Source organism: Triticum dicoccoides, chromosome 5A (assembly GCF_002162155.2).
Source record: "Triticum dicoccoides isolate Atlit2015 ecotype Zavitan chromosome 5A, WEW_v2.0, whole genome shotgun sequence".
NCBI classification, from domain to species: domain Eukaryota; kingdom Viridiplantae; phylum Streptophyta; class Magnoliopsida; order Poales; family Poaceae; genus Triticum; species Triticum dicoccoides.
In genome coordinates this window covers 500,624,028-500,648,621 of record NC_041388.1, presented here as the reverse complement: position 1 = coordinate 500,648,621, position 24,594 = coordinate 500,624,028, and the positions used below count along the sequence as shown (strand labels likewise).

The 24,594-nt window shown below is 45.2% G+C and overlaps 1 protein-coding gene across 1 annotated transcript; it reads right to left on the bottom strand.

Annotated features, from left to right (window-relative positions):
- Positions 1-12,209: 12,209 nt before the first annotated feature.
- LOC119302405 (ACT domain-containing protein ACR12-like) lies at positions 12,210-17,284 on the bottom strand. The gene is made up of 10 exons (XM_037579444.1): positions 17,088-17,284; positions 15,637-15,688; positions 15,041-15,154; positions 14,817-14,911; positions 14,340-14,418; positions 14,163-14,222; positions 13,903-13,958; positions 12,828-12,933; positions 12,676-12,744; positions 12,210-12,590 (listed from the first exon to the last, which is right to left on the bottom strand). The coding sequence occupies exons 1-10, from the start codon at positions 17,189-17,191 to the stop codon at positions 12,528-12,530; spliced, it is 798 nt and encodes a 265-aa protein (XP_037435341.1). The 5' UTR covers positions 17,192-17,284; the 3' UTR covers positions 12,210-12,527.
- Between the last annotated feature and the right edge of the window lie 7,310 nt (positions 17,285-24,594).

Genomic DNA, 24,594 nt, shown 5'->3' with positions numbered 1-24,594 from the left:
CAGTATACCTTTTATGCATGGCAATGTAAACATACAAAATGTATATGCTACTCCTGGAAGGGCTGCTGTAGTGGACAATTTTCTACCATGACAATTTTCATGAAAGGGCTGCTGTAGTGAACATGGTGCCAACTTGTTGCTAGTTATATTGAAAGTCCACCTTGCAAAACGACATCAGTTCTCTCATTAACATGCATCGATTCAAGGGGTTGCAAAGTAAAAAAGCAATGTATACACACACCCCATAACAATGTTTCCTTCTATAAAAAATATTTAAATAGTATTGCAAGGCATTGCATCGGTTCAATATAGTCAGAAAAAAACCCTAATAGTTCAACCGAGGCCATTGGGAGGTTCGATGAATACAATATGACGGTTAAAAAAAAGAAAGCATGTTTTATAAAAAAAATGCTTTGGTCCGTGAAAACATGGTCTGTACAAATCCATGTAGAGATCAGTTTGGGTACTCTATTTTTGAAACGAAAAAAAACACGAACGGTCTCACCATATTCAAAATACTCTATGAAAAATAGCTCAGTACAAACAAACATATAAATCAGTACGAGTACTCTATTTTTTAGACGGAAAAACAACAAAAATATGTCTTGCCGTATCCAAAATTACTCTTAAGCAGTTGCAAATTTGAGAAAATGTTCGACACGACTAAGTTCCGCGTTTTCGATAGCTTTCCAACGGTATATTATTTGCCCCATTTCGACAAACTTAAAAAAAATCGTGTTCGAATTCAAATTTGACCGTATTTGAATTTGTATTAAAACCGTAAGGAATTAGAAAAAACTTCTCATATGAAATAGTTGCGCATTTTCCATAGCTTTCCAGCGTCGTATCATTTACATCAATCCGACAAACCGTTTGCAAAAAAATTGCAAAAATACAATTCATCTAGAATTTCACCATTTTTAAATTACTTTTAAATCATATAAAATCTGAAAACATTAGATATATGGAAGAAGCGGGTTTTCACCAGCTTTCTAACGCCATCTTATTTGCTCAATTCCGACAAACCGTTTGAAAACTAAGTCCAAAATACGGTTCGCATTTTCGGTTTTGAAAAAAAATGGTTTTTTCAAAACTGCTCTTAAACCATTGATTTTACAAAAACATTCAACATACTTGTAATGTAGATGTTAAGAGCTTTCCAACGATATATTACATGCCCCGTTCCGACGAAAATAAATTGCAAATTTTTTTGGAACTAAAGAAGACGATTTTCAACGAAAATGAAAGTATCAGTTCAGACGCTCGAATTCATGAGTTCAACCGCTCGAATTCAACAGTTCAACAATAGTAACCGAATAATATTCTGTTACGCGAAACAGAATAGCCCAGATGTGGAGGCCTCCACATCAAATCTAAGGGCCTCTCTCTCTCGCATAGCTCCACACTCTCCCGGTCTAATTGACTTAAGTGTTCAGGCTCCTAACTAGACGGGCTCTAATCTCGGTCTATTTTGTCTAATAGAATTAGACTCCTAATTAGACGAGAAGCATCGCTAGGTTTTCTCGTGGTTCTTCTCCCTGGACGTTGAAGCTCTGTCGGACTACTAACGACTTTTCTGCCATGTCATCCCTGATGGGTGGGTCATCCATGTCATAATTGTGATTAGTTCCAGTCCAAACGGTAAATAGTACAAGTCGGTAATTATTTGCGAAAATTAACCCCGAAGTGGTAGTTTTTTTATCACCAGTCACAAAGCGTGGTGGTTTTTGGCAAACCTAGCTGCAAAAGTGCTAGTTTGTGGCTATATACTCCCCCTCGTGGGATTACTCCTTCATGCAGATGGCTCCTCTCATAGAGATGAGGAGCTTCTCTTGAGGGAATGACTCCATAGGAGTAGCAAGACCTTCAATTGTGGGAAAGATTCCTTCATGAAATTCAAGCCATCTTTTCTTTGACGGGATGGAATTCAAGCCATCTTTGTCTTAGGACTTGATGAAGAACTCTATCTTGTTTCATCTCCCTCCTTGTATGATTTTGGATCAAGGATCTATCCATATGTATCTTTTATTGCATGTACATGCGTTGATTTGTGCTAGTTGTCTTCAAGTTTCCTTTCGTGTTCTTCCTCCAATCCACCTACAATCTGTAAAGATTGGACACAAACAGTACTTCGATGACTTCGATCATGTAACAATAGATGCATGGGAAAGAGCCCATCTTCACCGGGAAGTGAGAGCATCTCCAGCCGCGCCCCACCAGGCCCTTTCCAGACGATTTTTCAGCGCCGGCGCCCAAAAATTGGCCCAGTCACGTCCTCAGGTGGCCGTTTTTCGCCGGTTTGAGCCGAAACTGGCGCTGGTGGACCCAGACCGAACCCGTCGCGCTGGGAAGCGCCCGGGGGCGCCGGTATAACGCCCTCAATGCGGCTATATCTCCCATGTGTCAAAGCACGACTTAGAGGCATAACCGCATTGAAAGAAATGTCGCAAGTGAGGTAATCTTCACACAACCCATGTAATAAAATAGGGGAAGAAGTTACATAGTTGGCTTACAATCGCCACTTCACACAATTACATGAATAAAGCATTACATCATCCAAATACAATCAAGGTCCGACTACAGAACCAAAATAAAAGAAGAACCCCAAATGCGACAAGGTCCCCGATCAACCCCAACTAGGCTCCACTACTGATCAACTAGAATGAAACACCACAAAGAACAAGATCTTCATTGAGCTCCTCCTGAGCTTGGTTGCGTCAACTGCACGGTCTCATCGGCACCTGCAAGCTGGTTTTGGAAGTATCTGTGAGCCACGGGGACTCAGCAATCTCGCACCCTCGCGATCAAGACTATTTAAGCTTATGGGTAAGGTAAAATGTATGAGGTGGAGCTGCAACAAGCGACTAGCATATATGGTGGCTAACATACGCAAATGAGAGCGAGAAGAGAAGGCAAAGCACGGTCGAGAAACTATGATCAAGAAGTGATCCTAGAACAACCTACGTCAAGCATAACTCCAACACCGTGTTCATTTCCCGGACACCGCCGGAAAGAGACCATCACGGTAACACACGCGGTTGATGTATTTTAATTAAGGTCAACTTCAGGTTTCCTACAACCGGACATTAACAAATTCCCATCTGCCCATAACCGCGGACATGGCTTTCGAAAGTTCAAATCCCTGCAGGGGTGTCCCAACTTAGCCCATGATAAGCTCTCACGGTCAACGAAGGAATAGACCTTCTAGTGGGAAGACCCGATCAGACTCGGAATCCCGGTTACAAGACATTTCGATAATGGTAAAACAAGACCAGCAAAGCCACCCAGATGTGCTGACAAATCCCGATAGGAGCTGCACATATCTCGTTCTCAGGAATGAACACTTGGAGAAGGAATTATTTCTTTGATGAACCATCATGTAGAACCTCCATGAAGAACTCCGGTAAACGAAAGAATGAACAAACAGAAGGAAAGAGGAGTTGAAAACACAAGGTGAATCCTTGTACCGATTTAAATGAATCTCCGTGGTGAAGTAATTGAAAAAGGTTGGAACTCCGGGAAAAATAGAAGATGAAACAAAGAAACCGAGAATTTTTTCAATGAACCTTCGGAATAAGGAATTAATCATTTGGATGAACAAGAATAAGAATTATGTTATGCTTATACTTCACCAATTTAAATTGATGACAATCCACGGATTTGGCATACTACTTATTCTCGTAGCAAGGATGAAGATAGATATAGCTCAACTTGAGAAGGTCTTCAACAATCCACCGGTAGAATTTGGAAAGCACGAACGGATTGATATGCTAACCAAGGAAGAGAGATCTTGAATGAACCACCGTAAGAATTTAAAATGGACGAAGAAAATATAAAGAAACACCGGGAAGAATTTGCAAATGAACAAAGATGCTCGAGAGAAACTAGAAACATGAGAACGAAGGGATCACGAACTGATTAGGGATCACTTGAACGAGCACCGGTAAGATTTGGAGAACCATAGCTGAAAGCTGAGAATGAATAAATTCTGAGATGATGGGCTCCAGAGAATCAACCTGAAAAGAATCTTGAATTGCTCCGGATAGGTGAAAAGAATTCCTCTTTGGTCTTTGGAAGAACGGGTAAGGATTTAAGAGGAACTCCTCTTTGGTCTTCAAATCCGAGAATGACGAGAACAACACCGTAGAACGATTTCAAAGAGAGATTGCACCGGTTGAATTTAAATGGCTTGAATGAGATAACATCCTTGAAAGAGCTTGAACGAAAGCAGAGTGTAAGCACGAATCTTCGGGATTTCTTGAGCACTCCGGAACAATTGAATAGCGAGAAATGACTGAATATGAGGTGCACCGGCATGAGAAGGTATTTGCAACGAGGAAAGGATATAATTGGCAAAGTTTGAATTGAATTCATCGGATAAAAGAGAACAAAGAATGATGAACTAGAAGCTCCGTTAGTATCTTCATGAAAATCACCGGATAAGAATACTGATGGAAAAGAATGGAGAGATTTCTCATCAATAAAATGGATACTTGATTAATAATCTGAGTCGTTGAAGAAAAACAAGGGAGGGAGGGCAGGAAAAAACAAAGGCAACTTGGGATGGATGAAACGAACACCGTTGAGAAGAACTGATCATTGATCTTACTGATGTTGAAATGATCGGATCCACTTGAAGAGAAAACACACCGGTTAAAAGAAATTGAAATGAAAAACTCGATGATCGAGAAGGATTAGTATTCACATAGGAATATGAGAACACCACTTGGAAAAGGTATGGAATCAACATATGACTTCGAAGCAACTCGAATACCACAACTCAAAACAAAACAAGGATTGGCTTGCGGAATAAGCCAGAACAAACATATGATAGAGATTTCGTCCGAAGTTTTCGTGGTGGGGCCTAGAGGGGCTCGATCGTACAGCACCATCATGTACAGGGCAGTGCACATGACATACGAAGCGTCCCCGAGTCGGCATAGCCAAGGACTCTTTAAGACACAACGAGACCACTGTAAAACCGACCGTGAATAGGCGGACCACTAGACGTCGAACCCCAATTTCATATCATACATCTGTTGGAAAGATATCCTAAGAGCTACTAGAATTCCCACTTATGAAACTCCCGAAATTTTCCGGTTATGCAATTAGGTGTTGGGGATACAGGGGAAGCATAATATCTCACCCAAACTAGCAAATCCTACATCCGGTTGTATCCATCCTTCAACACATAACCAAGAAACCTTCAGAAATCATCTACCTCAACTTTCGAAAAGCATCTGTTATACAAGTTATGGCAATACTCCCGAACTCCCGCCCCAGTACTGGGTGGCGTCGAGGTTATCTCACCAACGAACTGCATAAAAGAGTTTTTCAATGTCGGCGTACTAAACTCAGCTATTCCAGAACTGCAACGATAAAATTATGACGACAACACCTCAGAGCTCAACTCCCCGGGACACTTCCACAAAACCCCTGACAGGAGGCACCAAGACAATGTTCTCGTCACAAAACCATCGGAACGATTCCAAGATACCCGCGTGATCCTAAATTTTTTTAGTGAAATTTGAGAAGAGAAGAGTAAAAACTCTACATCAGGATGCCTTACTAGAGCGATGAGGAGACTGGGAAGTAAAAAATAATTCCTAAACTCTCCGATATATAATACCTAAATGACTCAAAACATTTTTCTAGACACAACTCGGCTGCTAAAACGATCAAGCAATGGGGCTCCTAAGGTCGGGGAAGGCTATGATTACCAACTTATAACGCCCTCGATGCGGCTATATCTCCCACGTGTCGAAGCACGACTTAGAGGCATAACCGCATTGAAAGCAATGTCGCAAGTGAGGTAATCTTCACACAACCCATGTAATAAAATAGGGGAAGAAGTTACATAGTTGGCTTACAATCGCCACTTCACACAATTACATGAATAAAGCATTACATCATCCAAATACAATCAAGGTCCGACTACGGAACCAAAATAAAAGAAGAACCCCAAATGCGACAAGGTCCCCGATCAACCCCAACTGGGCTCCACTACTGATCAACTAGAACGAAACACCACAAAGGACAAGATCTTCATCGAGCTCCTCCTGAGCTTGGTTGCGTCAACTGCACGGTCTCATCGGCACCTGCAAGCTGGTTTTGGAAGTATCTGTGAACCACGGGGACTCAGCAATCTCGCACCCTCGTGATCAAGACTATTTAAGCTTATGGGTAAGGTAAAAGGTATGAGGTGGAGCTGCAGCAAGCGACTAGCATATATGGTGGCTAACATACGCAAATGAGAGCGAGAAGAGAAGGCAAAGCACGGTCGAGAAACTATGATCAAGAAGTGATCCTAGAACAACCTACGCCAAGCATAACTCCAACACCGTGTTCACTTCCCAGACACCGCCGGAAAGAGACCATCACGGTAACACACGCGGTTGATGTATTTTAATTAAGGTCAACTTCAGGTTTTCTACAACTGGACATTAACAAATTCCCATCTGCCCATAACCGCGGGCACGGCTTTCGAAAGTTCAAATCCCTGCAGGGGTGTCCCAACTTAGCCCATGACAAGCTCTCACGGTCAACGAAGGAATAGACCTTCTAGCGAGAAGACCCGATCAGACTCGGAATCCCGGTTACAAGACATTTCGACAATGGTAAAACAAGACCAGCAAAGCCACCCAGATGTGCCGACAAATCCCAATAGGAGCTGCACATATCTCGTTCTTAGGGCACACCAGATGAGCAAGACGTCGGGTAAGCCAGCCCAGAGTTGCCCCTGGTAGCCTCGGACATCGCTCAGTTGGACCAACACTTAGAGAAGCACTGGCCCGGGAGGTTAAAATAAGATGACCCTTGAGCCGGCCGACTCAAGGGAAAGAAAAGGCTAGGTGGCAAATGGTAAAACCAATGTTGGGCCTTACTGGAGGAGTTTTATTCAAGGCGAATTGTCAAGGGGTTCCCATTATAACCCAACCGCGTAAGGAGCGCAAAATCCGGGAACATAACACCGATATGACGGAAACTAGGGCGGCAAGAGTGGAACAAAACACCAGGCATAAGGCCGAGCCTTCCACCCTTTACCAAGTATATAGATGCATTAATTAAATAAGATATATTGTGATATCCCAACAAGTAAACATGTTCCAACCAGGAACAACATCTCCATTTTCCAACAAGGAACAAAACTTCAATCTTCACCTGCAACTAACAACGCTATAAGAGGGGCTGAGCAAAGCGGTAACATAGCCAATCAACGGTTTGCTAGGACAAGGTGGGTTAGAGGCTTGGTTCAACAATATAGGAGGCATGACAAGTAAGTGGTAGGTATCGCAGCATAGGCATAGCAAAAGAGCGAGCAACTAGCAAGCAAAGATAGAAGTGATTTCGAGGGTATGATCATCTTGCCCGAGATCCCGCAAGGAAGAAGAACGAGTCCATGAAGCAGACAAACGGACGTAGTCGAACGGTTCCTCACAAACACGACGTTACCGGAACTAGCCCGAAGAAGCAACACCGGAAAGGAGCAAACAACATAATAAACAACCACCACATAAGCATGGCACGATGCACAACCAAGTATGATGCATGTCCGGTTTAATATGCATGGCATGGCAAAGTGCACAAGCAATCCTACAAATTAAATGGAGCTCAATATGCAACGGGTTGCATATTGAAGGAACACCACATCAATTATTTGGTTCTCTCTCGGTTATGTACCCAACAATATTAAATGTTTTTAAGCATGTCAAGAGGTGAAACATAAAGGGATTATCTGTCTAAACAATTTAAATGGGGCCGGATATAGCAAACAACAAATCCGGTAAATCCCCATATGCATTAGTAAATTGACGCAAACAACAATTTAAACCATCTTAATGTTGTTAAGATGATGCGGATGACATGATCAAGTTTATGCAATTTTATATTAAAAGTTGACAAGAGCATTATGAAGCATTTTCACCGTAGTAGAAAGAAAGGGGTGCCACGGCGACGATAATGAAACGGTGCCACTGCAACGTTCCGGTTCCGACAACTCATTGAGAACGTCGGTGCAAAAGAAAGTGTGGCGGGAGCGTGCAAAAGATGGTGGGGTGATCCCGGTAACCGGGTTCCCACGGGTCGACGGTGGTCTTGGGGTTATACCTTCGAAGCGTGCATTTTCGGAGGGGTTCGAGTCGGTGTAGAGGAAGTAGTGGAAGTAGACGTTCTCGGACGTCGAGGGAAGTAGTGGTTCACGCGACGGTAGTCGAAGTAGTCGTTCTCGCACGCTCTAGGGTCGAGGGTAGAGGTTCTCGCGATCTCGGCGACGGTAGTGGTACATGTTTATCATTGCACGAGTTTCTGTAGACGTTCATGTCATCGGTGTCGAGGTACTTGGGGTCTTCGGACTTTTCGGTCCCGTTCTTGCGACGGTAGTCATTCACGTTCATTTCGGAGAGGTACTTGATTACTCCAAACCCTTCGCGGTCGACGGTAGTTGAACTTGATGCTTGCGGTGCACATTTCTTCGTCAATGGTAGTAGTACAAGGTCGTCGTGGGAAGTGGTCGTACTCGCGAACTTGTCGAAAACAGGGTCTCGGTCGTCGGTATAGGTACTTGGTGAAATCCACGGGTGTCAGTAGTTGTACATGGTCTTCGCGTTGTAGTCTGACTTGGCGATTCCAAAACGTTCATCGATAGTGGAACTTGGCGGTCTCGACGGTCGTCGTGGTACTTGTCGAAAGGAATCCACCGAGACGGTCTTGTGTCCCTGGATTCAATGGCCTTGGCAACGACAAAAGGGGCAGCATCACGTAGCATGCTTGGCGAGGGGCAACAAGTGAGAGGCCATGGCAGCGGCAAAAGGAGCAGCAACAACACGACTCACGGACAGAGGAGGTGCTGCCGGGCGCTGATGGTGGTGGAGCAGGGGAAGTCAACGCGGGCTCACGGTGACTGTCACAACGACGAACAGAGGCGCGCGGAGAAGCAGCCGTCCGGCGATGGAGCAGAGGCGTCCATGGCCAGCGACCCAAGGTGTCGAAGATGGCCGGATCCGGGCCAGCTCGGGTTGGGGAGGCGAGGTAGCAGGCCGGTGGCGGGGCTTGGCGCGGTCGGAGGACAGGACCGCGGGGCGTAGCTTGGCGGCGTCTTCGGTAGCAGGGAGGCGCGTCCCTGGCAACTGGCGTGAGGAGGAGGCCGGGGAAGGAAGGGGGCGCGCTAAGGAAGGAGGTGCGGCGCCTGGGCGGCGCTGGTGGCCTCCGGCGGCACCGGATCGAAGGCGGAGGAGGACGCGGGACGTCGGATCGGGAGGCGCCGACTGCGCCCGTCCCTGGCGGCGCGAGCAGGGAAAAGAGAGAGAGGGGTCGAGCGAGAGGACAAGGGCAGTTGGCGGCGCTGCGAGAGGAACGAGAGGGAGAGATTGGATCAGGGAATCGGGCTAGGGTTAAGACAGAGTGCGGCTGGCTGGGCCTTGGCCTTGGGCCGAATGGGCCGGCCTAGCTACAGGGAAAAGGCCCGGCTGGGCTCCTCACTCCTTCCCTCTTCTCTTTAAAAAAAACCCCAGATAGCAAAATAAAATGGAAAGAGCGGGTATCTAAGGGAGGTTTCTGACAAGGAGGTAAAAAGCTATGGGTCCAGGATTTAAGTAATATTTGAATAAATTGCTTAGGGCTTTTTTAGGGTAGAAAATTAAACCAAGTTTAAATTAACTTCAAACTTGATGCAATTTTGAACCCAACCAAAACAACGTCAAAAGAGATGAAATTTGGTAGAGAGGTTGAAGGCATGGTCGAGAATTTATAGGAAAATAATGAACATTAATAGAGAAGGGGAAAATGGCACTTGCAAAAAAAGGAAATAGAAGGAAAGGAGAAGGAGATGATGATGGGACAAAGGCATGGGGAATTATTTTGCAAGTGTGTCAAGGTAATTCCACATTAATGAAATATTTAATATATCTCCCTACTATTGGGAGGATATGTTTTAAAAAGAATCACCATGTGAATTCTCTCGATTTAAATGGACCGAAGATCCATGCAATTTATTTAGTTGAGTTTTAAAACGGGTTGCATGATGACATGATGCAATGCACATGATGCAAAGATGAAAGCAATAGACGAAACAAATCACACAACGAAACCCGGAAACCCTGGAAGGCATCTGAAGCTCTGGTCTTGGGGCGTCACAGCCGGGGCGAGCGATTTTGACGCGAAAGAGCCGCGGGCCCGTCGAGTCAGCGACACGAGCCTCGTCGTCCTCAGAACGCCTCGGTTTCCAGCGAGGAATCAATGGCAAGGCTGCCGCCGGTCAGCCTTGCCATTGATTCCCCACGGGTGGCGCGTCACAGGCGGTGCGGCGACACCTCCCCTCCCGCCATGCGTACACACTGGGCGGGGCTATAAAACCAGCGCATCCCCCTTGCCTCTGGCCACACCAGCCCACAGCCGCCGCCGAGCTCTGCCTCTCTCCCCGTGCGCAACCGCCTGCCGACGTTCCTCCCCTCCCCTCTCTCCCCAAGCCCATCCGACGGCCGAGCAATTCCCCGGCGACGCGGCGGCGGCCAACGGCTTCAGCCGCCGCTCGCTCCACGAGTGGGAGGCTTATCTCTTCTTCGAGGCGAACATCCCGGCCCCACCGGACATGCGCCGAGCCGACGGGGTGGAGGCTCAGCAACGGGGGCGTCCCCATTCCCCCGGTGCCCGACGTCGATGCGCGCCCCGCCATCTTCGCCGCTGAGGTCGACCGCGTGCGGGCGTCCCTAACGGAGGAGCAGCGCGCCCTCCCCCAGTACGCCGCCGACAACCACGCGTCGTGGGCGGCGTACTTGCAGCGTCGGCAGGCGCAGTGGCTGGCATCCACCAACGAGGCACCGATGTGGGGGGCATCAAGAACAACAACGGGCGCCGCGTATGATGGAGCGCCCCCGGCCGCATGCTCCACGAGGTGCTCTTGCACCTCGAGGGCGGCAATGACCCGCTGCTGGCATACCCTGCCGCGGTGGCCGCCCCGGTCCCCCGCCGGAGCGCCGGGCAATGGATGCCCAGGAGGTTTGGCTCCTCCTCGTCTTCCTCCTCTCACTCCTCCTCCCGCTCCTCTTCCCATTCCTCCGGCTCGCCCGCGGTGTTCGGCGTCAAGGCCGAGCCCGCAGCGGAGACGCCGCTCGGCCGGCGCACCCGCAGCGTCGGCATCGTCATCAACGAGGGCGTCGGGCGCGCCTCCTCCTCGGCTCCTCCACGCTACGTCAAACCAAAGACGGAGCCGGGGCTCGCCGCCGTGAAGACGGAGCCAGGGCTCGCCGGCGGCGTCAAGGAGGAGCTCGACGACGCGGCGGCCTTGAAGTGGGCGCGCGACGACTGGTCACGGACGGAGCTGGAGCGCCAGCGCCTCGCCTACGAGCAGTTCGAAGCTCGGCGTCGTGGCCGGGACGAGGGAGGCGTCGTCGTCCTCGACGACAGCAACGATGACTCACCGCCACCACCGGTCCGCCAGGGCGACACTGGGCAGGGGTCCAGCAGGGGCTGCCGCATCAAGGAGGAGAAGGCCGACAACGACGTCGGCGACGTCGCCGCGCTCAGCGACTTCTTCGCCCCTTAAAAATAGTTGTAGTTGTGGCCTTTTTTCGAATAACTTTGCTATGTAATGTCCGAATATATGTCCAGTTTGCTGAACTTTAGCCGAATACTTTGTCAAATTTGCCGAACTTTGCCAAATACCCTTAAAAAAAGGTGTCTTGAGGCGGCCCTAGGGCCGGCGGCTGGAAACCCACTCGCTCCCAGGCCGATTTTAGCGCCACGCCCCCTCGCCACGCCCCCTGGGGGGCCAACGGCTGGAGATGCTCTGAGGGAGACAATCTTGCAAATCATCCACACGGCGTCTTGGAAAATTTCTGTCATGGGTTGGTGAGCAAACCACTAGCATCGCCAAAGCACCTCAGAAGTCTTGTCCTGGTTGGTGAGCAAACCAGGTTGGGTCAAGATTCAGGTTTAGAGGATGGCATTTTTGCCCACTGCACTGGGCAGAGGGGCAGATTTGCAAAAGATTTCTATTTGTCTGGTTTCTCTAACACACATGAAGGAAGTTGAAGCTCTGGAAGCTATCAAAAAAAGTGGAGGTCTGGAAGAATCATGCACCACACTTGATGGAGAAGATACAACAGTAGCCCGTGTCCACAGGAGGAAAATAGTGTCGAGACCAGCAGCCTCAAACCAATGACACGGCATGCTGGTAAATTTGTGTGCCAACGCTAGAAGTTCCCGTCACCATATGACATGAAGTAAGACAAGATCTTCACATACGTAACCTGGTTTTTTACATGCACATGAATTATAGTACTATGAACTTACAGACCACACTCGACATGCGTGAATGCTTTCCAACGTGATTCCTCTAGGAAACCAATGGGATGGGGCTGCTAAAGCTCCCAAGGGCCACATGTCCGACCATAGAACATAGCTGCATCAGACGGCCCAGTTTTAATGCATTTCAGAACACATGTGCCATATTTTGTTTTGCTTACAACAGAAATTGCAGTGCAAAAGGCTTCATAGGCAGGAACTCGAAACGAGCCGCCACAGAACAATCATCAATAGCTGTCTTCATCTGTCTCGGGCCTCCGGAGGTAATAGCGCAAACAATTAACCAGCACCTGTAAAACGGAATTATAAGAGTTCAATATTGCTGAGATGAGCAAGAAGGTTACTAAATGTGCTAATCTTGGCGTGGGTATATACCAGAGATAACGAGCTGTTAAGTTTTGCCCCTCTGTAACTCACATGAAACTTGTCCTTGGCAACCAAGCCCTGAATAAGACAACCGGCATGAACTAAGGAAGGGCCTTCATAGCTGAGTGACTACCATAACAAAGAGACAGAAACTGGCATACCTCAGTATCAATCTCAGCTGATTCCACATCAACATTTACGTCAGTAATGATCTTGATTACTTCCAAGAGTAAGCCTGGTCGATCAGCTGTCTCTATGTAAAGCATGCTGCACATGTTCAACTAAAACTGGTGAGGAAGTAGATGATGTACATTAAACCAAGAAAAATGAGAAACAGATCATTCAGGTTCTATAAGATGTGATTCTTGGCAAATGGATAAACACATTTGTTTTCTAACATATGAAGTTGTGTCAAACACAATCAACTACTCCCTCCGTTCCAAAACACTTATTTTGGAACGGAGGGAGTATTACACAAGGTGCAGTACCCAAGAACCAACAAGTTCCGTCAGCATGGCGACTTGCCCAAACACAACCAAATCCAGCAGTCCGATATATTACCTAGCCTGTCCTTTCTATACCAAATCATCCCATTTTTCATTTTAAAGGTGTCCTATGAGAGATGTACGATAATGCCTGAACCCGACTAGCCTAGACATGTTTATAATGCAAGGATGCCTCCAACACAAGAACAAAATTTTGCAGCTTGGCCCAAACTTGGGAGGCACATACATACCTTACTACTAGTCAAATGCACCTGCTTATTATGTCAGGTGATTCTTTTTACGGGAAATTATGTCGGTGATTTAAAATTTCAAATGCTCAACAAGATAAGTATGCCTCAAGCAAATGTAGTCACTGCCCACATAAAACCCTCCATTATGATACTAGGTAGCGATCACGTGAAAATCAGTTTTGGCAGCAGTAGCAGACAATAGCTAGAGATTTAGTTTGTCAAATGTGTACAAATAGTGCTTTGGTACATATACAAGATACAACCACACGGCAAACCGTGGTGCAACATATGTGTGATGTCACCATATGACAACTATTACGTACTAGTGAATTTAGTTCGCCAATGTGCAGGAATAGCGCACCACACACAAAACCATGCATGTGCATGCCACAGAACTAACATATATGGGATAATATGCATGACAACTAATTAGTCACCGTACATGCTGACATCATGCTACACAAGCGGCATACAATAATTAGAAGCTATCATGATCAAACCTTCTTTTCGGTCCATCATCTTGCACAATTACATGTGTTGCAACATCAACATCAACCTGCCATAGAGAACATAAATTAATTAATTGCTCAAGATATAGGGAAAAAATAAAATTAAAAGCATAACACTTGGATGTCTGTTTTAAAATACCCAGTGTGTAAACACTGAGGGAAACCCATCCCTAAAACGAAAATATGCCTAACAAAAGCATGGACCAGCATCAGTGCTGAATTAGCAGGATGAGAACATCCACTGAACTCACCTTCTTCTCAGGGGCTTTGATTCCAAAAAATTCACCCATAGCTAGCTTCTCGCTTGATTCCTATACACATATTGCCTATTATTCTGATATTTCGATTAAGCAAAATGAGAACTAATCTAAAGCTACCAAACACCAAAATATAAAACACAACTGAAGAACTTGAATTCTGAAACATACGGGATGATACTGCAGAAGGTTGTTAATGATGGTCAGCCGTATTGTTTCCAACATGTCAGGGTCCTCAACCTTACGCCCTCTGGACAGAGACAGATGGTATAAACAGATAAATAATATTAGAACATGACCAAATCACCACAACTGTCTTAGTATGATAATCACAGGTGCAATTTCTAAGGAATATTTTGAAATTTTAGTGTGTCAAGACATCCTTCCATAAAGTCAGTAAAAAAGAAGAGAGAAACAGTACTTGAATGCATGTGCAATCTGTTGAATGGTAATTACAGAAAATAGACCACAAGGCAGCTAAACTAAAATATCAGTAATAATATGTGGACATTGCACAGTTGCACAAAGTGTAGCATCCAAAAGTGATGAATCAAGCATACAAATACCCTCCTTTACTTCTCGAAGTGCAAACAAACAACTAAACGCTGTATAAGAAATTGCAGCAAACAGAAAGTTGCATGCACCCACAATCGCATGATGTGGAACTTTGTTTGTGTGACAGATGAATCAGTTGCCACACTTCCTTTCGTCACATCAAGGCCCAGGTCCTTGAGTGCCTTCATCTGCAAACAGTGAACAGCACGACGCAATAATTTATAGATACAGAAAATCTGTAACTTATAAATCATTAAAGCATATCTAAGCAAGGCCAGACCAATAAAACGCCATCCCCAGCACAATAAAATGCATACCGTATCAAGTAGTGCCCCCAAACGATCTCCAAAACTCAGCTGCACAATGGTTGCATCACGGTCTGAGTCTTGGTCTATCAGTACAACTGGCTGTGGAACTGCGTCGTCAGCTGTCTGTGATATAGATTTGTTTTTCAAAAATGCACGTTTGAAATCATCAGTTGAGTATGTGTTCAAATAATAGAATGTCAGCATGTAAGAAGAACAAAAATGCCGAGAATAAAAAAAGCACTTTCCAAAGAAAAAACTAATCATTTGAGTATATCAAATTGTTGGCATCTCTATCCATACAATGAATTGTTGAAATATGTAGCAACTCTTGATATAAGCAGAACTACTTTGACACCTGATGTCTAGGACCATATTGCTTCACATCGGCCCTCAGAAGAATAAATTGTACAGTGAGACATAATAGGCAGACTGAGATTTTCTAAAACTGAAAGTGGTCTGAGTTGTCCATAAATATTTCATTGCTCAGGAATATGAGTCTACACATTTTATGCGAATTTGCAAGGCTGAAGAATATACTGCAGTGCCACAGTCCATATGTTCCACAAAGTTGTGGTAATTTGAGAGATGTAGTCATGCAAATATACCATTGAGGAAGCTCCCAACACGTTAGCTGAGTTGATAGATTGGCAACAAATCCTAGAAGGATGGCAAAATTTAAAAAATATTAGCACATGGAAACAATGTAGGACAGAACACTGATATACTGCAGAGGACATTGGCAGCACAGCCAATACAGACAAATAATTAAAGCATGAGAAACTCAGAATGGTATCATGATTTATCTAAAAACACGGCAGGCAGAAAACTTGTGCCACTACCCTTTACAGGTTTCCTGGTTATAAGCACAAAATTTTACTCAAAATATAGTTATCATATGTAGGTTCACATATGAACACAGTTAGAATTCATGTGTTTTCAATGGTGCACTAGTCCTGTCAGGACCTGGTGGATTCGATTCTTAACGAGGCAGCTCCTTGGAGTCTGGAGACTGGCAGGAGCGAAAGAAGTCAGGAACCTTGCGCTGCAGCTGCACTCCCGATCTGTAGATGCACCACGTCCTTGTTTGGCACTTCTTCCAGCATAAATATGAATGGAACACAACTGGGCTTTGCACATCGTATCTTAAAATGAAGATATAGCCTTTTGAGAGAAAACAGACAGAGCAATCTGAAATCTGTTGTGCAGGAAAATTGGTCCTCACTTGTCATTTATCCGTTTACATCTTACAAGAAAGAAACCGAAGTGCATTTTTTACTTTGTGCTGATCCGAGTTGGATGAAAAGCTGCAATTCTATTCTATGCATACAATTTCCTTCTTAATTGCGTCCATTATACTGCTCCTAACAAAATGGTTACTACAACTTCAAATTTGACATGTCATATTTCCACATCCATGCACCGAATTCAGTGCAAACGAATGCAAATATGCAACAGGCTTACAGGCCTCAACATTTGAACAGGAATATTTGGAACTATTCTTCGTCAAACATAACAATAGAGAGCACATCACAATCATATCCAATCTAAGTCTCAAAGTTATAGGATAATCATGGATTTATGGCCTCTGAGATAGAATGCATACTCATCTAGGAAGGCCGTGAACAACCGAGCAACACATCCTGAAGTCAACGGTAGCATCTATTCCTCCCCTAGGATTTCCCCGAGCTGAGCTAAGCTAATCTACCGAACAGATGACTAGTTCGCAGAACCGAAACGCTAAACGACACATCATGGTTCACCTTTCAACAATATACGTCCCATTATTCAACCCAGTGAGATAAGTGGAACCGCAGCGACGAAACGGGATCAATCGACTGATCCCGTTCCAAGCCCCAAACTGGCGAAAGGCAGCACTGGCTCCGCTCTCATTCAGATAAAGCGCCACCCCGATCGTCCTAGACTCGAACCAATCCAACAACGGCTAGCGAGGCGCGCCGAGGCACAGCACACGGTAGGAGGAACAGGGATCGCATCACAGGACCGGGTTCAGAATCGGGAGAAACCGAGCGCGCGGAGGGCGGCTCAGATCGCTCACCTCGGGAGAGATCGGGGGGCGGCGAAGCGGAGGGGACGCAGCGGCACGCGAGGGGCCGCGGCGGCGGGGCGAACGAGGTGGCGGTGGGAGGTGGCGAGCGCCATGGCCTCTGTCACTCGGAACGCAAGGAGTGGCGCAGTCGCGGTGTGCTGCCTGCGGTTTGGTGTTGGTAGGCAGTCGGGGTGGGAGGGGGAGAGGGAGAAAAAGGGAGGGAGGGCCGTCGTGGTGGCCAGCCGCGTAGATGGTGAGTGGGACGTGAGATTTCTTTTCGTGCGCCCACTTGGGCGACGGGAGGGACACACCCTTGTTTTCTTGTGCGGGAAACGTCCCACTTCCAGTACGTCATCTAGGCTAGCTAGCCCCCTCGCACTTGTCCCGTCGCGTGCTCCGGGGTCGCGCGCCGGTGGGTGCTGACGACCTTGGCGGCACATCAACGGCTGCACTCGCAACGCCGCACCGGCCGTGCTCCTTTCTGACACACCACACGGATGACGACACCTGTACCAGCAAGCTAAAACTCATACAGTAGAACAGTTTTGTTTTTGTGTTGAGGTAGTAAAAAGCTTTTTTTAGATGAGGTAGTAGTAAAAAGTTGCTGTGCCAGCGAAAGAAGAGCTTCATGTCAATTGGTACGATTATTCTCTGATAACAGAAATAACCTCTTTTTTTTTAAAGTAGCCGTAATGCCAAATGAGCCTTCGCTTCGGTGTTGCAACTTGCAAGTAGCGGCAAACATGGATTGCGTGTGCAACTAGCTTGCCTCCTGGTTTTATATCTAATCGAGGGCCGTATTAGGGGCGGATCATGTAGGCGAAATGATACTTTTTCTCTTGAGCAATCACAGAGGACGGATTGAGCTGGGTGATGATTCTGGACTCTGGAGATAACAATAATTGGCAAGCTGATGGTTCTTTTTTGGAGGGAAACTGGCATGCTGCTGTAGGTACTAGTATATGATATTTATATTTTTTTTGGATCTCTCTACGATTCTAACGTCAGTTTTTTTATCATAGCAATTTATTTATTTTGAAATCAAGAGTTTTATTGATTACTTAACGGAATTACATTCCTTCATTACACAAGCCATAAGGAAGGATGGAATATAGTTTATCCAAAAACATCTTCTCCTAGAGGAACTACAATGTTTAGTACAAAGATGCGCTAGTTCATTTGCTTCTTTTGTCGTGAAGGCCAAACGAAGTTCCTCGAAGTTTCCGCAAAGCTTTTGAATATTGCTGACAGTGGCAGCTATCTCCGATCGGTCTACACAGAAGAATTGCACTGTTTAACAACCTACTGGGCATCTGATTCAATTATAACCCTTTGATACCCTAGATCAGAAGCTAGTTGTATGCCATCTCTAATGGCATATGCTTTCGTTGATCTTGCATTAAGACCCACTTCATACTAAATGGCTTGTGCTCTAATCAAAGTCCCTTCATGGGTCCGAACACACACCAAGACCTGTACCCTCTTCATCAGTATCTTCATAAAAGGCAGTGTTCACATTAATTTTAATGAAGCTCTCCTCTGGGGTTTCCACTTATGTTGCTCCTTGATCGGTTTTGCAGCTTGTTAGTTTCATATACCCGAGAGATATGCTGCTATTGTAGGAACGAAGTATGTCTACCAGAGGGGAGGGGTGAATGGGAGTTTTAAAAATTTCTTCGAAAAACTTCAGAACCCAGCAGTGGAATGAATGAAAAACAAACTATAATGAACTAACACAGAGTACCGAAAGGAAACTAGAGCATGCATCGATGTAAATCATACGAATGAAAATGCATTAAATGTAAACATGAGTGACAGAGATAACCAAAGATGCTCGATGGCGATAAGGAATTTGTTCGACCAGTTCGTCCTTCTACACAAGGACTATGTCTGGTTGGAGGGGCTGTGACTTAACACGGAAGATAAACTCTCTTCACCCTATTCTCCTCGATAATCGATTCATCAACCGATACCGATTACTCGTGGTAGATACTTGAAGGCGATCTCCGAACCTTTACAGACTTCTTCTTCGAGAACCACAATCACTCTTGGTCTCTAAAGAAATTGACATCTAACCATCTAGAGAGTTTGCAGCTCTCAAGAGTAATAGGCGGAGCGTACTAAACTTAGATTCCAGTGATGTTGAACCACTATCTAATTCTTTGACTCTAGGGTTTTTCTCCTGGTGGATTTTAAACTCAAATCGCTCAGAGAGTGGGTTGCTCAACAATCTTCTCAGAAATCAAACGGAGCAGCCACCGGGCAAAGCCGACGCGGGGTGGCTATTTATAGTCGTAGCCTTCCCAGATGGGAAATGACCATTTTGGACACGAGGTCCAACCAATGGCCAACTGACACGTTTACAACGATCGGATTTTGGAGCAACGGTAACATTACTTGAGGAACAAGTAATGCTAACTCCTTGGTCCGAGTCAAATCTCTCGCCGCGAAGAAGATCACAGTCTCTTGCTGGCAAGTATTTGCTCGGAGCACAAAGAGATTTCTCTCACAACTTTCATAGGATTTGGGTTTAGCATCAGAGAACCGAAGCTTCAAACGCTACACCTCACTTAATAGTATGGTGGTCCTATGACTCAATGAAAGAAGAAGAATAATGAAACAAATGATACGTCTTCACTTCATCTTCATTCTTCCTCGAACGCAGTCATATGCTTCTAACAGACATCGAACCAGTTGCTTGATCTTCAACAATTTTTAGGGGTCACTCTTGTTAGCTTCATCTTCGGTGATAACCTTCGCTGCCACGCAGAAGGATTATCTTCGTCGTTTGCATCAAACTCCTCGATACTTTAGGGACCTGTTACTCTATGTGCACTAGCAAACACATAAGTCCTATATTGTTTATGTCAACAAACTCCAAAACATAATGGTCCTATCATTGCACCAACAATCTCCCCCTTTTTGGACGGTTGTTGACAAAACAGATAATCATCGAAGTGAAGATAGATAAGTGAAATGTAAATCGAACAAGAGTGAACTTGCGTTACTTGACTCGATGATGAAATATACTTCCCCTAGATATATGCAGGGTTAATTGATGTATAATGAAATTCCTTGCAATTCATTTAAGTATAAGGAGGATTTTTCAATCATGCGAGGTAAAAGATTCGCACTGATGATATGTAATCCAATGAGAATATAGTGAAATCATTTATGGCTTCTAACAATAATTCCACCTACAAAACAGATGCTTCGAGAGAAAATAGTGCAGTAGGTGGGGTTATTAATATTACAGCCCATATCAGAAGATTTACATCAGAGCGCATGAAGTAAGTGGCATAAATAGTCTTTGAAGCATACATCACAAGAGTCTCATAAACCAATTCAAATAAACACGGAGACCAAAACCAATAGAGCAAAACTATCGAAACTCTCGATGTAATTACCCCCCTTTTGTCAACTAGTGTTAAAAAGGTGACGAATAACATGAGTGCGAAAAGAAGTGAACTTGATTCACTCTGAGGCATCGCCCGAAGAACTGCCCAAAGGCGTTTCTGATTCGGAGGTGGCTGGAACATCTTCATCGTCAGTAGCTGCAGCAGATCCTTCAAGACTGGCTTGGGGATGAGAAGATGAAGGCACGGTGGGATCAGCCTATTGAGTCTTGCGAGATAGAATATTTCCTTCAGCAGGTTTCTCAGTGCGCGGGGTTGCTTCTGATTCGTCGAGCAATTTGCGCAGCCGAATCCGAAGTAAATTGGTTGTTGGTTCATGAGCTGGCAAAGGCGGAGTGATCTGATCTTGAAAATCTTCAACTGAAAACCCTTGATCAATATACTCATAGAGTTCTTTGAGATGAGAGTTGCTTAATTGCTTCTTGGAAAAGAACTTCCGAAGCAATTTCCATAAACGCTTCTTGTTTTTTGCTGTGATCATGTGCACAACTTTTGTTCGGTTGTTGATTGCATTTAGTTCGGCAGCCAGATGCTCTTTATCTTGGCGATCCTCAGCCATATGCTTCAGCAGTAGCTGTTGAGTGCGCAAGCTCACTTCAAGATGTGAAGGAGGTTGAGTGTTTGGTTGATGATCACGCTGAGGTAGCCTTGGCCCATTGTAAGTGTTATGATAATCAGGCGGGCTTGACGCTGGTGCTTTCCCCGAGGAGAAATCTTCCATGAGTTTCAACGTATCACGTACTGGAGGAATGAAGCTTTTGTGACCGACCTTTGATAGATATTCGGCCTTCATTGCATAGTCAACCACCTTCTGAATCCAGGGCGCAAATACCTTGATAGTTTTCGGGTGCTGATCTGAATCCATCAGGATGCGCAGGAACATATCTTCAACATTGAAGATAAATCCTTGTGAGATGGCATGGATGGTGTTCTGAAGAACATCAGAAATAACATTGTATGTATTCATCCCAACCAGCGGACAGAGTGTATAAGTGGGAATATGGTATAAATTCTGATTGTCGAATGTCAAGTGCTCAGGCAGGGGAGGACCATTGTAGTCACGAATTTTAGCTTCGCCCATTGTGCATCGGAAATCTTCATCAGAGATTGCATCAATGTCGTGAACTCGAATCTCAGTCTTGCCATGTTCAAACTGAGGGAAATGAAAGTGGGAGACAAAGTCTATTGCAGAGTATTTGATTCTTTTCCCTTCGGCCATCCATTCCATAATCCACTTTGTGCTATCAGATGCATCACCGGAGATATACAATGTGGCATAAAATTGAAGAATAATCTCCCTATTCTAGGGATGCTGGTAGGCAAAGACATGCGTGAGGCCAAAGTCTTCGATGTCTTGCAGTACTTGATTGAAGCAGCCAATGTTTTTCATCACAGCGATATCCGAGTATTCATGAGGAAAAATCTTATGGTTTTCATATAAGAATAATAAATGGCATGTTCCTGAGTCCAGAACCAAGGAGATTCAGAGGTGCGGGGCTTGTTGTATGGACTCTCCTGAAGGAAAACAAGATGAGTGTTCCGATTGAAAAGTGGCCCTTTGATGCCAATGCCGATTGAGAACAACGGTAGTCGCTTGCGAGGATAAGGGTATTTGAGCTCATCTTCAAGGGAGATCACTTCATCGCCATAAATAACTAAGTTTGGGTGATGAGCAGAAGCTAATTCCACTGCTGAAGGATCAACATATCAAGTTTGTTGTGCAATATTGAGTGAAATTCGTAGAGGAGAGGGATCAGATACTTTGGAAGTTGAGACTGTGGTACGATCAGGCAGTAGCGACTGAGTATGTTATTCTTCGGGAGTTGTGTGAGGGACAGAGGGAGGAACCGTATCATTTGGTTCGACATGGGCAGGAGAATCTTGGCGTTCAGACTAAGGAATTTCACCGTCTTTCCGAAGCAATTTGTTGAGGCGGATTTTCTTCATGAACTGGAGAAGCCACATGCACTATTTTAGTTGGCCTTGGCGAACTAGGAGCATCTGCAAGTGGTTTAAGAGTTGGCAAAGGAATTGTTTGTTTAGGAGAAATTTCTTCTGTGTCTCAACATTTGGAGGAGGAGGAGGAGCATTCTTATTCGCTATCTTCTTCTTCTTTTGTTTTGACGGATCAATGTGTCCTTTGACAAGTTCATTGTATCTAGTGACTTGAGCTTGATGATCAAGGCATATTTTGCGAACGATTTGATCCAAGTCATAGTGAAATCCCAATATTCTATGCCAAAGGATAGTAAAAGCCTTATTGACATCCACATAAAATTCTTCAAGTTGCTTGATGACAAACTTGGATTTCGTATCTTTCATACGGTTGTCAAGCTCTTTGAGTTGGGCAGTGAGGTCATTTATCTCTACCGAATCATTTCTCATGTCCTAGTCTAGATCAAACGCTTGAGTAATTACTTTAAAGGGAATGGGAAAAGATGCCACTTCCCCATCAAACAGGTTCTCCACAAATCTATCAAGTTGCTCCATAATGAACACTTGATTGAAATAATGTAGTGCAGCAGAATCAACTTGAGGTTGTGCAGCAGGAGTAGTTTGTTCTACATTTCGCTCGGTAGGAGGCATAGAAGCCAATGGTTAAGTCAATTTGGGAGCAAATTTTGCAGCCTTTTCTTTCACAATCTCAGCTCTTAGAGCATTCTGCTCGGCAGAAGAAGCTTTAATTTGCTTCGCCTTTCGGGATCTTTTCTCCTGGCTTGGTTGTGCCTACAGGGGCATCAACGACCAAATCCTGCAGATCAATTGCATCAGGATGAGGAGTTGCATTCACTTTGTCAACCATTGTAACAGTGGTAGGAGGAGTCTTTCTCTTCAAGGGGTTCTTCTTCAGAGGTGCAATTGGGAGATCACTTGCTCGAGGATCAGGTAGAACAATGGATGTAGTGATATTCACTTGTTCTGAGAGAGTTGCGTCTATTTCTTCTCTTGTGAGCGGAGGATCATCTTGATCGGAAGAATCACTTTCAGGCTCAACTGGTTTAGCAGGCCTTCTTTTCGGCACGCTCTTTTTCTTCGCAACAGCTGATCTTGGATCATGTTTGTTCTTAGAGCGGCGTTCTGCTTTTCCTTTAGCCTTTTTCTTCTTGATGCCTGATTTGATGAGACGATGGTTTTCTTATTCTCTTGCCTGTTCCTTTTCAGCCTTCTTGGCCCTCTTTCCAGCATTCTTGAGGCACTTGGTCTTTTCTTCGGGATAGGAGTCAGGAGTTTTAAGAGACGACTCATCAGTGTCAGGAGGTAGTGGAGGCCTTTGCTGGGGTTCACCAGCCCGTATGAGTCCAATTTCGTGATAGTCACCCCACGGGGGGTGGAAGGCAAAGTTCTTGGCATATCGAGGATGAACCATTTTGTAGTTGAACCACTTCCGTCCCCAGTGACGCCGAATCTTTTGCACACGCCTTTTTATCTGAGTCGAATCTTCTCTAGGAACTGTGTTGTAGTTATCATGAGAGATATACTGCGCTGAATTTGTGAGAGGTTGCTTGCCACCTTTCCTCTTCTTCGGAGCATCTGCTTCTTGCTCATTTGCATTTGGTTTGGCTCTTTTTCTTTTGCTGGAAGATGGGCCTACCGTTGGGCCCTTAGCATTAGGTGCTTTGGATTCATCAGTTGTTCCCATGAATACCTCTTCTTCATCAGCCATACTGTGTGGTCTAGCAGAATCCTCAACTGACTGCATACGCTTGTGAAATAGAATAGGTATGAGGGAAAATGGGGTCAGGGTTACAAATGCTCAGAGCGAATGTTTTTCTGAACAAATATAATTTTGAAGAAAGAAACAGATGTAGACTTTGAGAAATGTTTCGAATGAATGAAACATATAGATCAAGCTAGTAGGCCCGAAGAAAATACTAGACAACGAGCTAGGCATATCATTCGAGCGAAACATAACACAAACCCTAGATCTGATAGATTCGGATGCGAGGAACAACTACAAACCACATCTGCACTTGAAGGGTAAAAGCCTAGATCTACGGTATGAGGTAAAGTCGGGGATAAATAACTGCGGACAAACTTGACTCGAGAAGGAAGAAGACCCGAGTTCGAACCACACGTACCCTAGCTTGGTGACGTGCAAC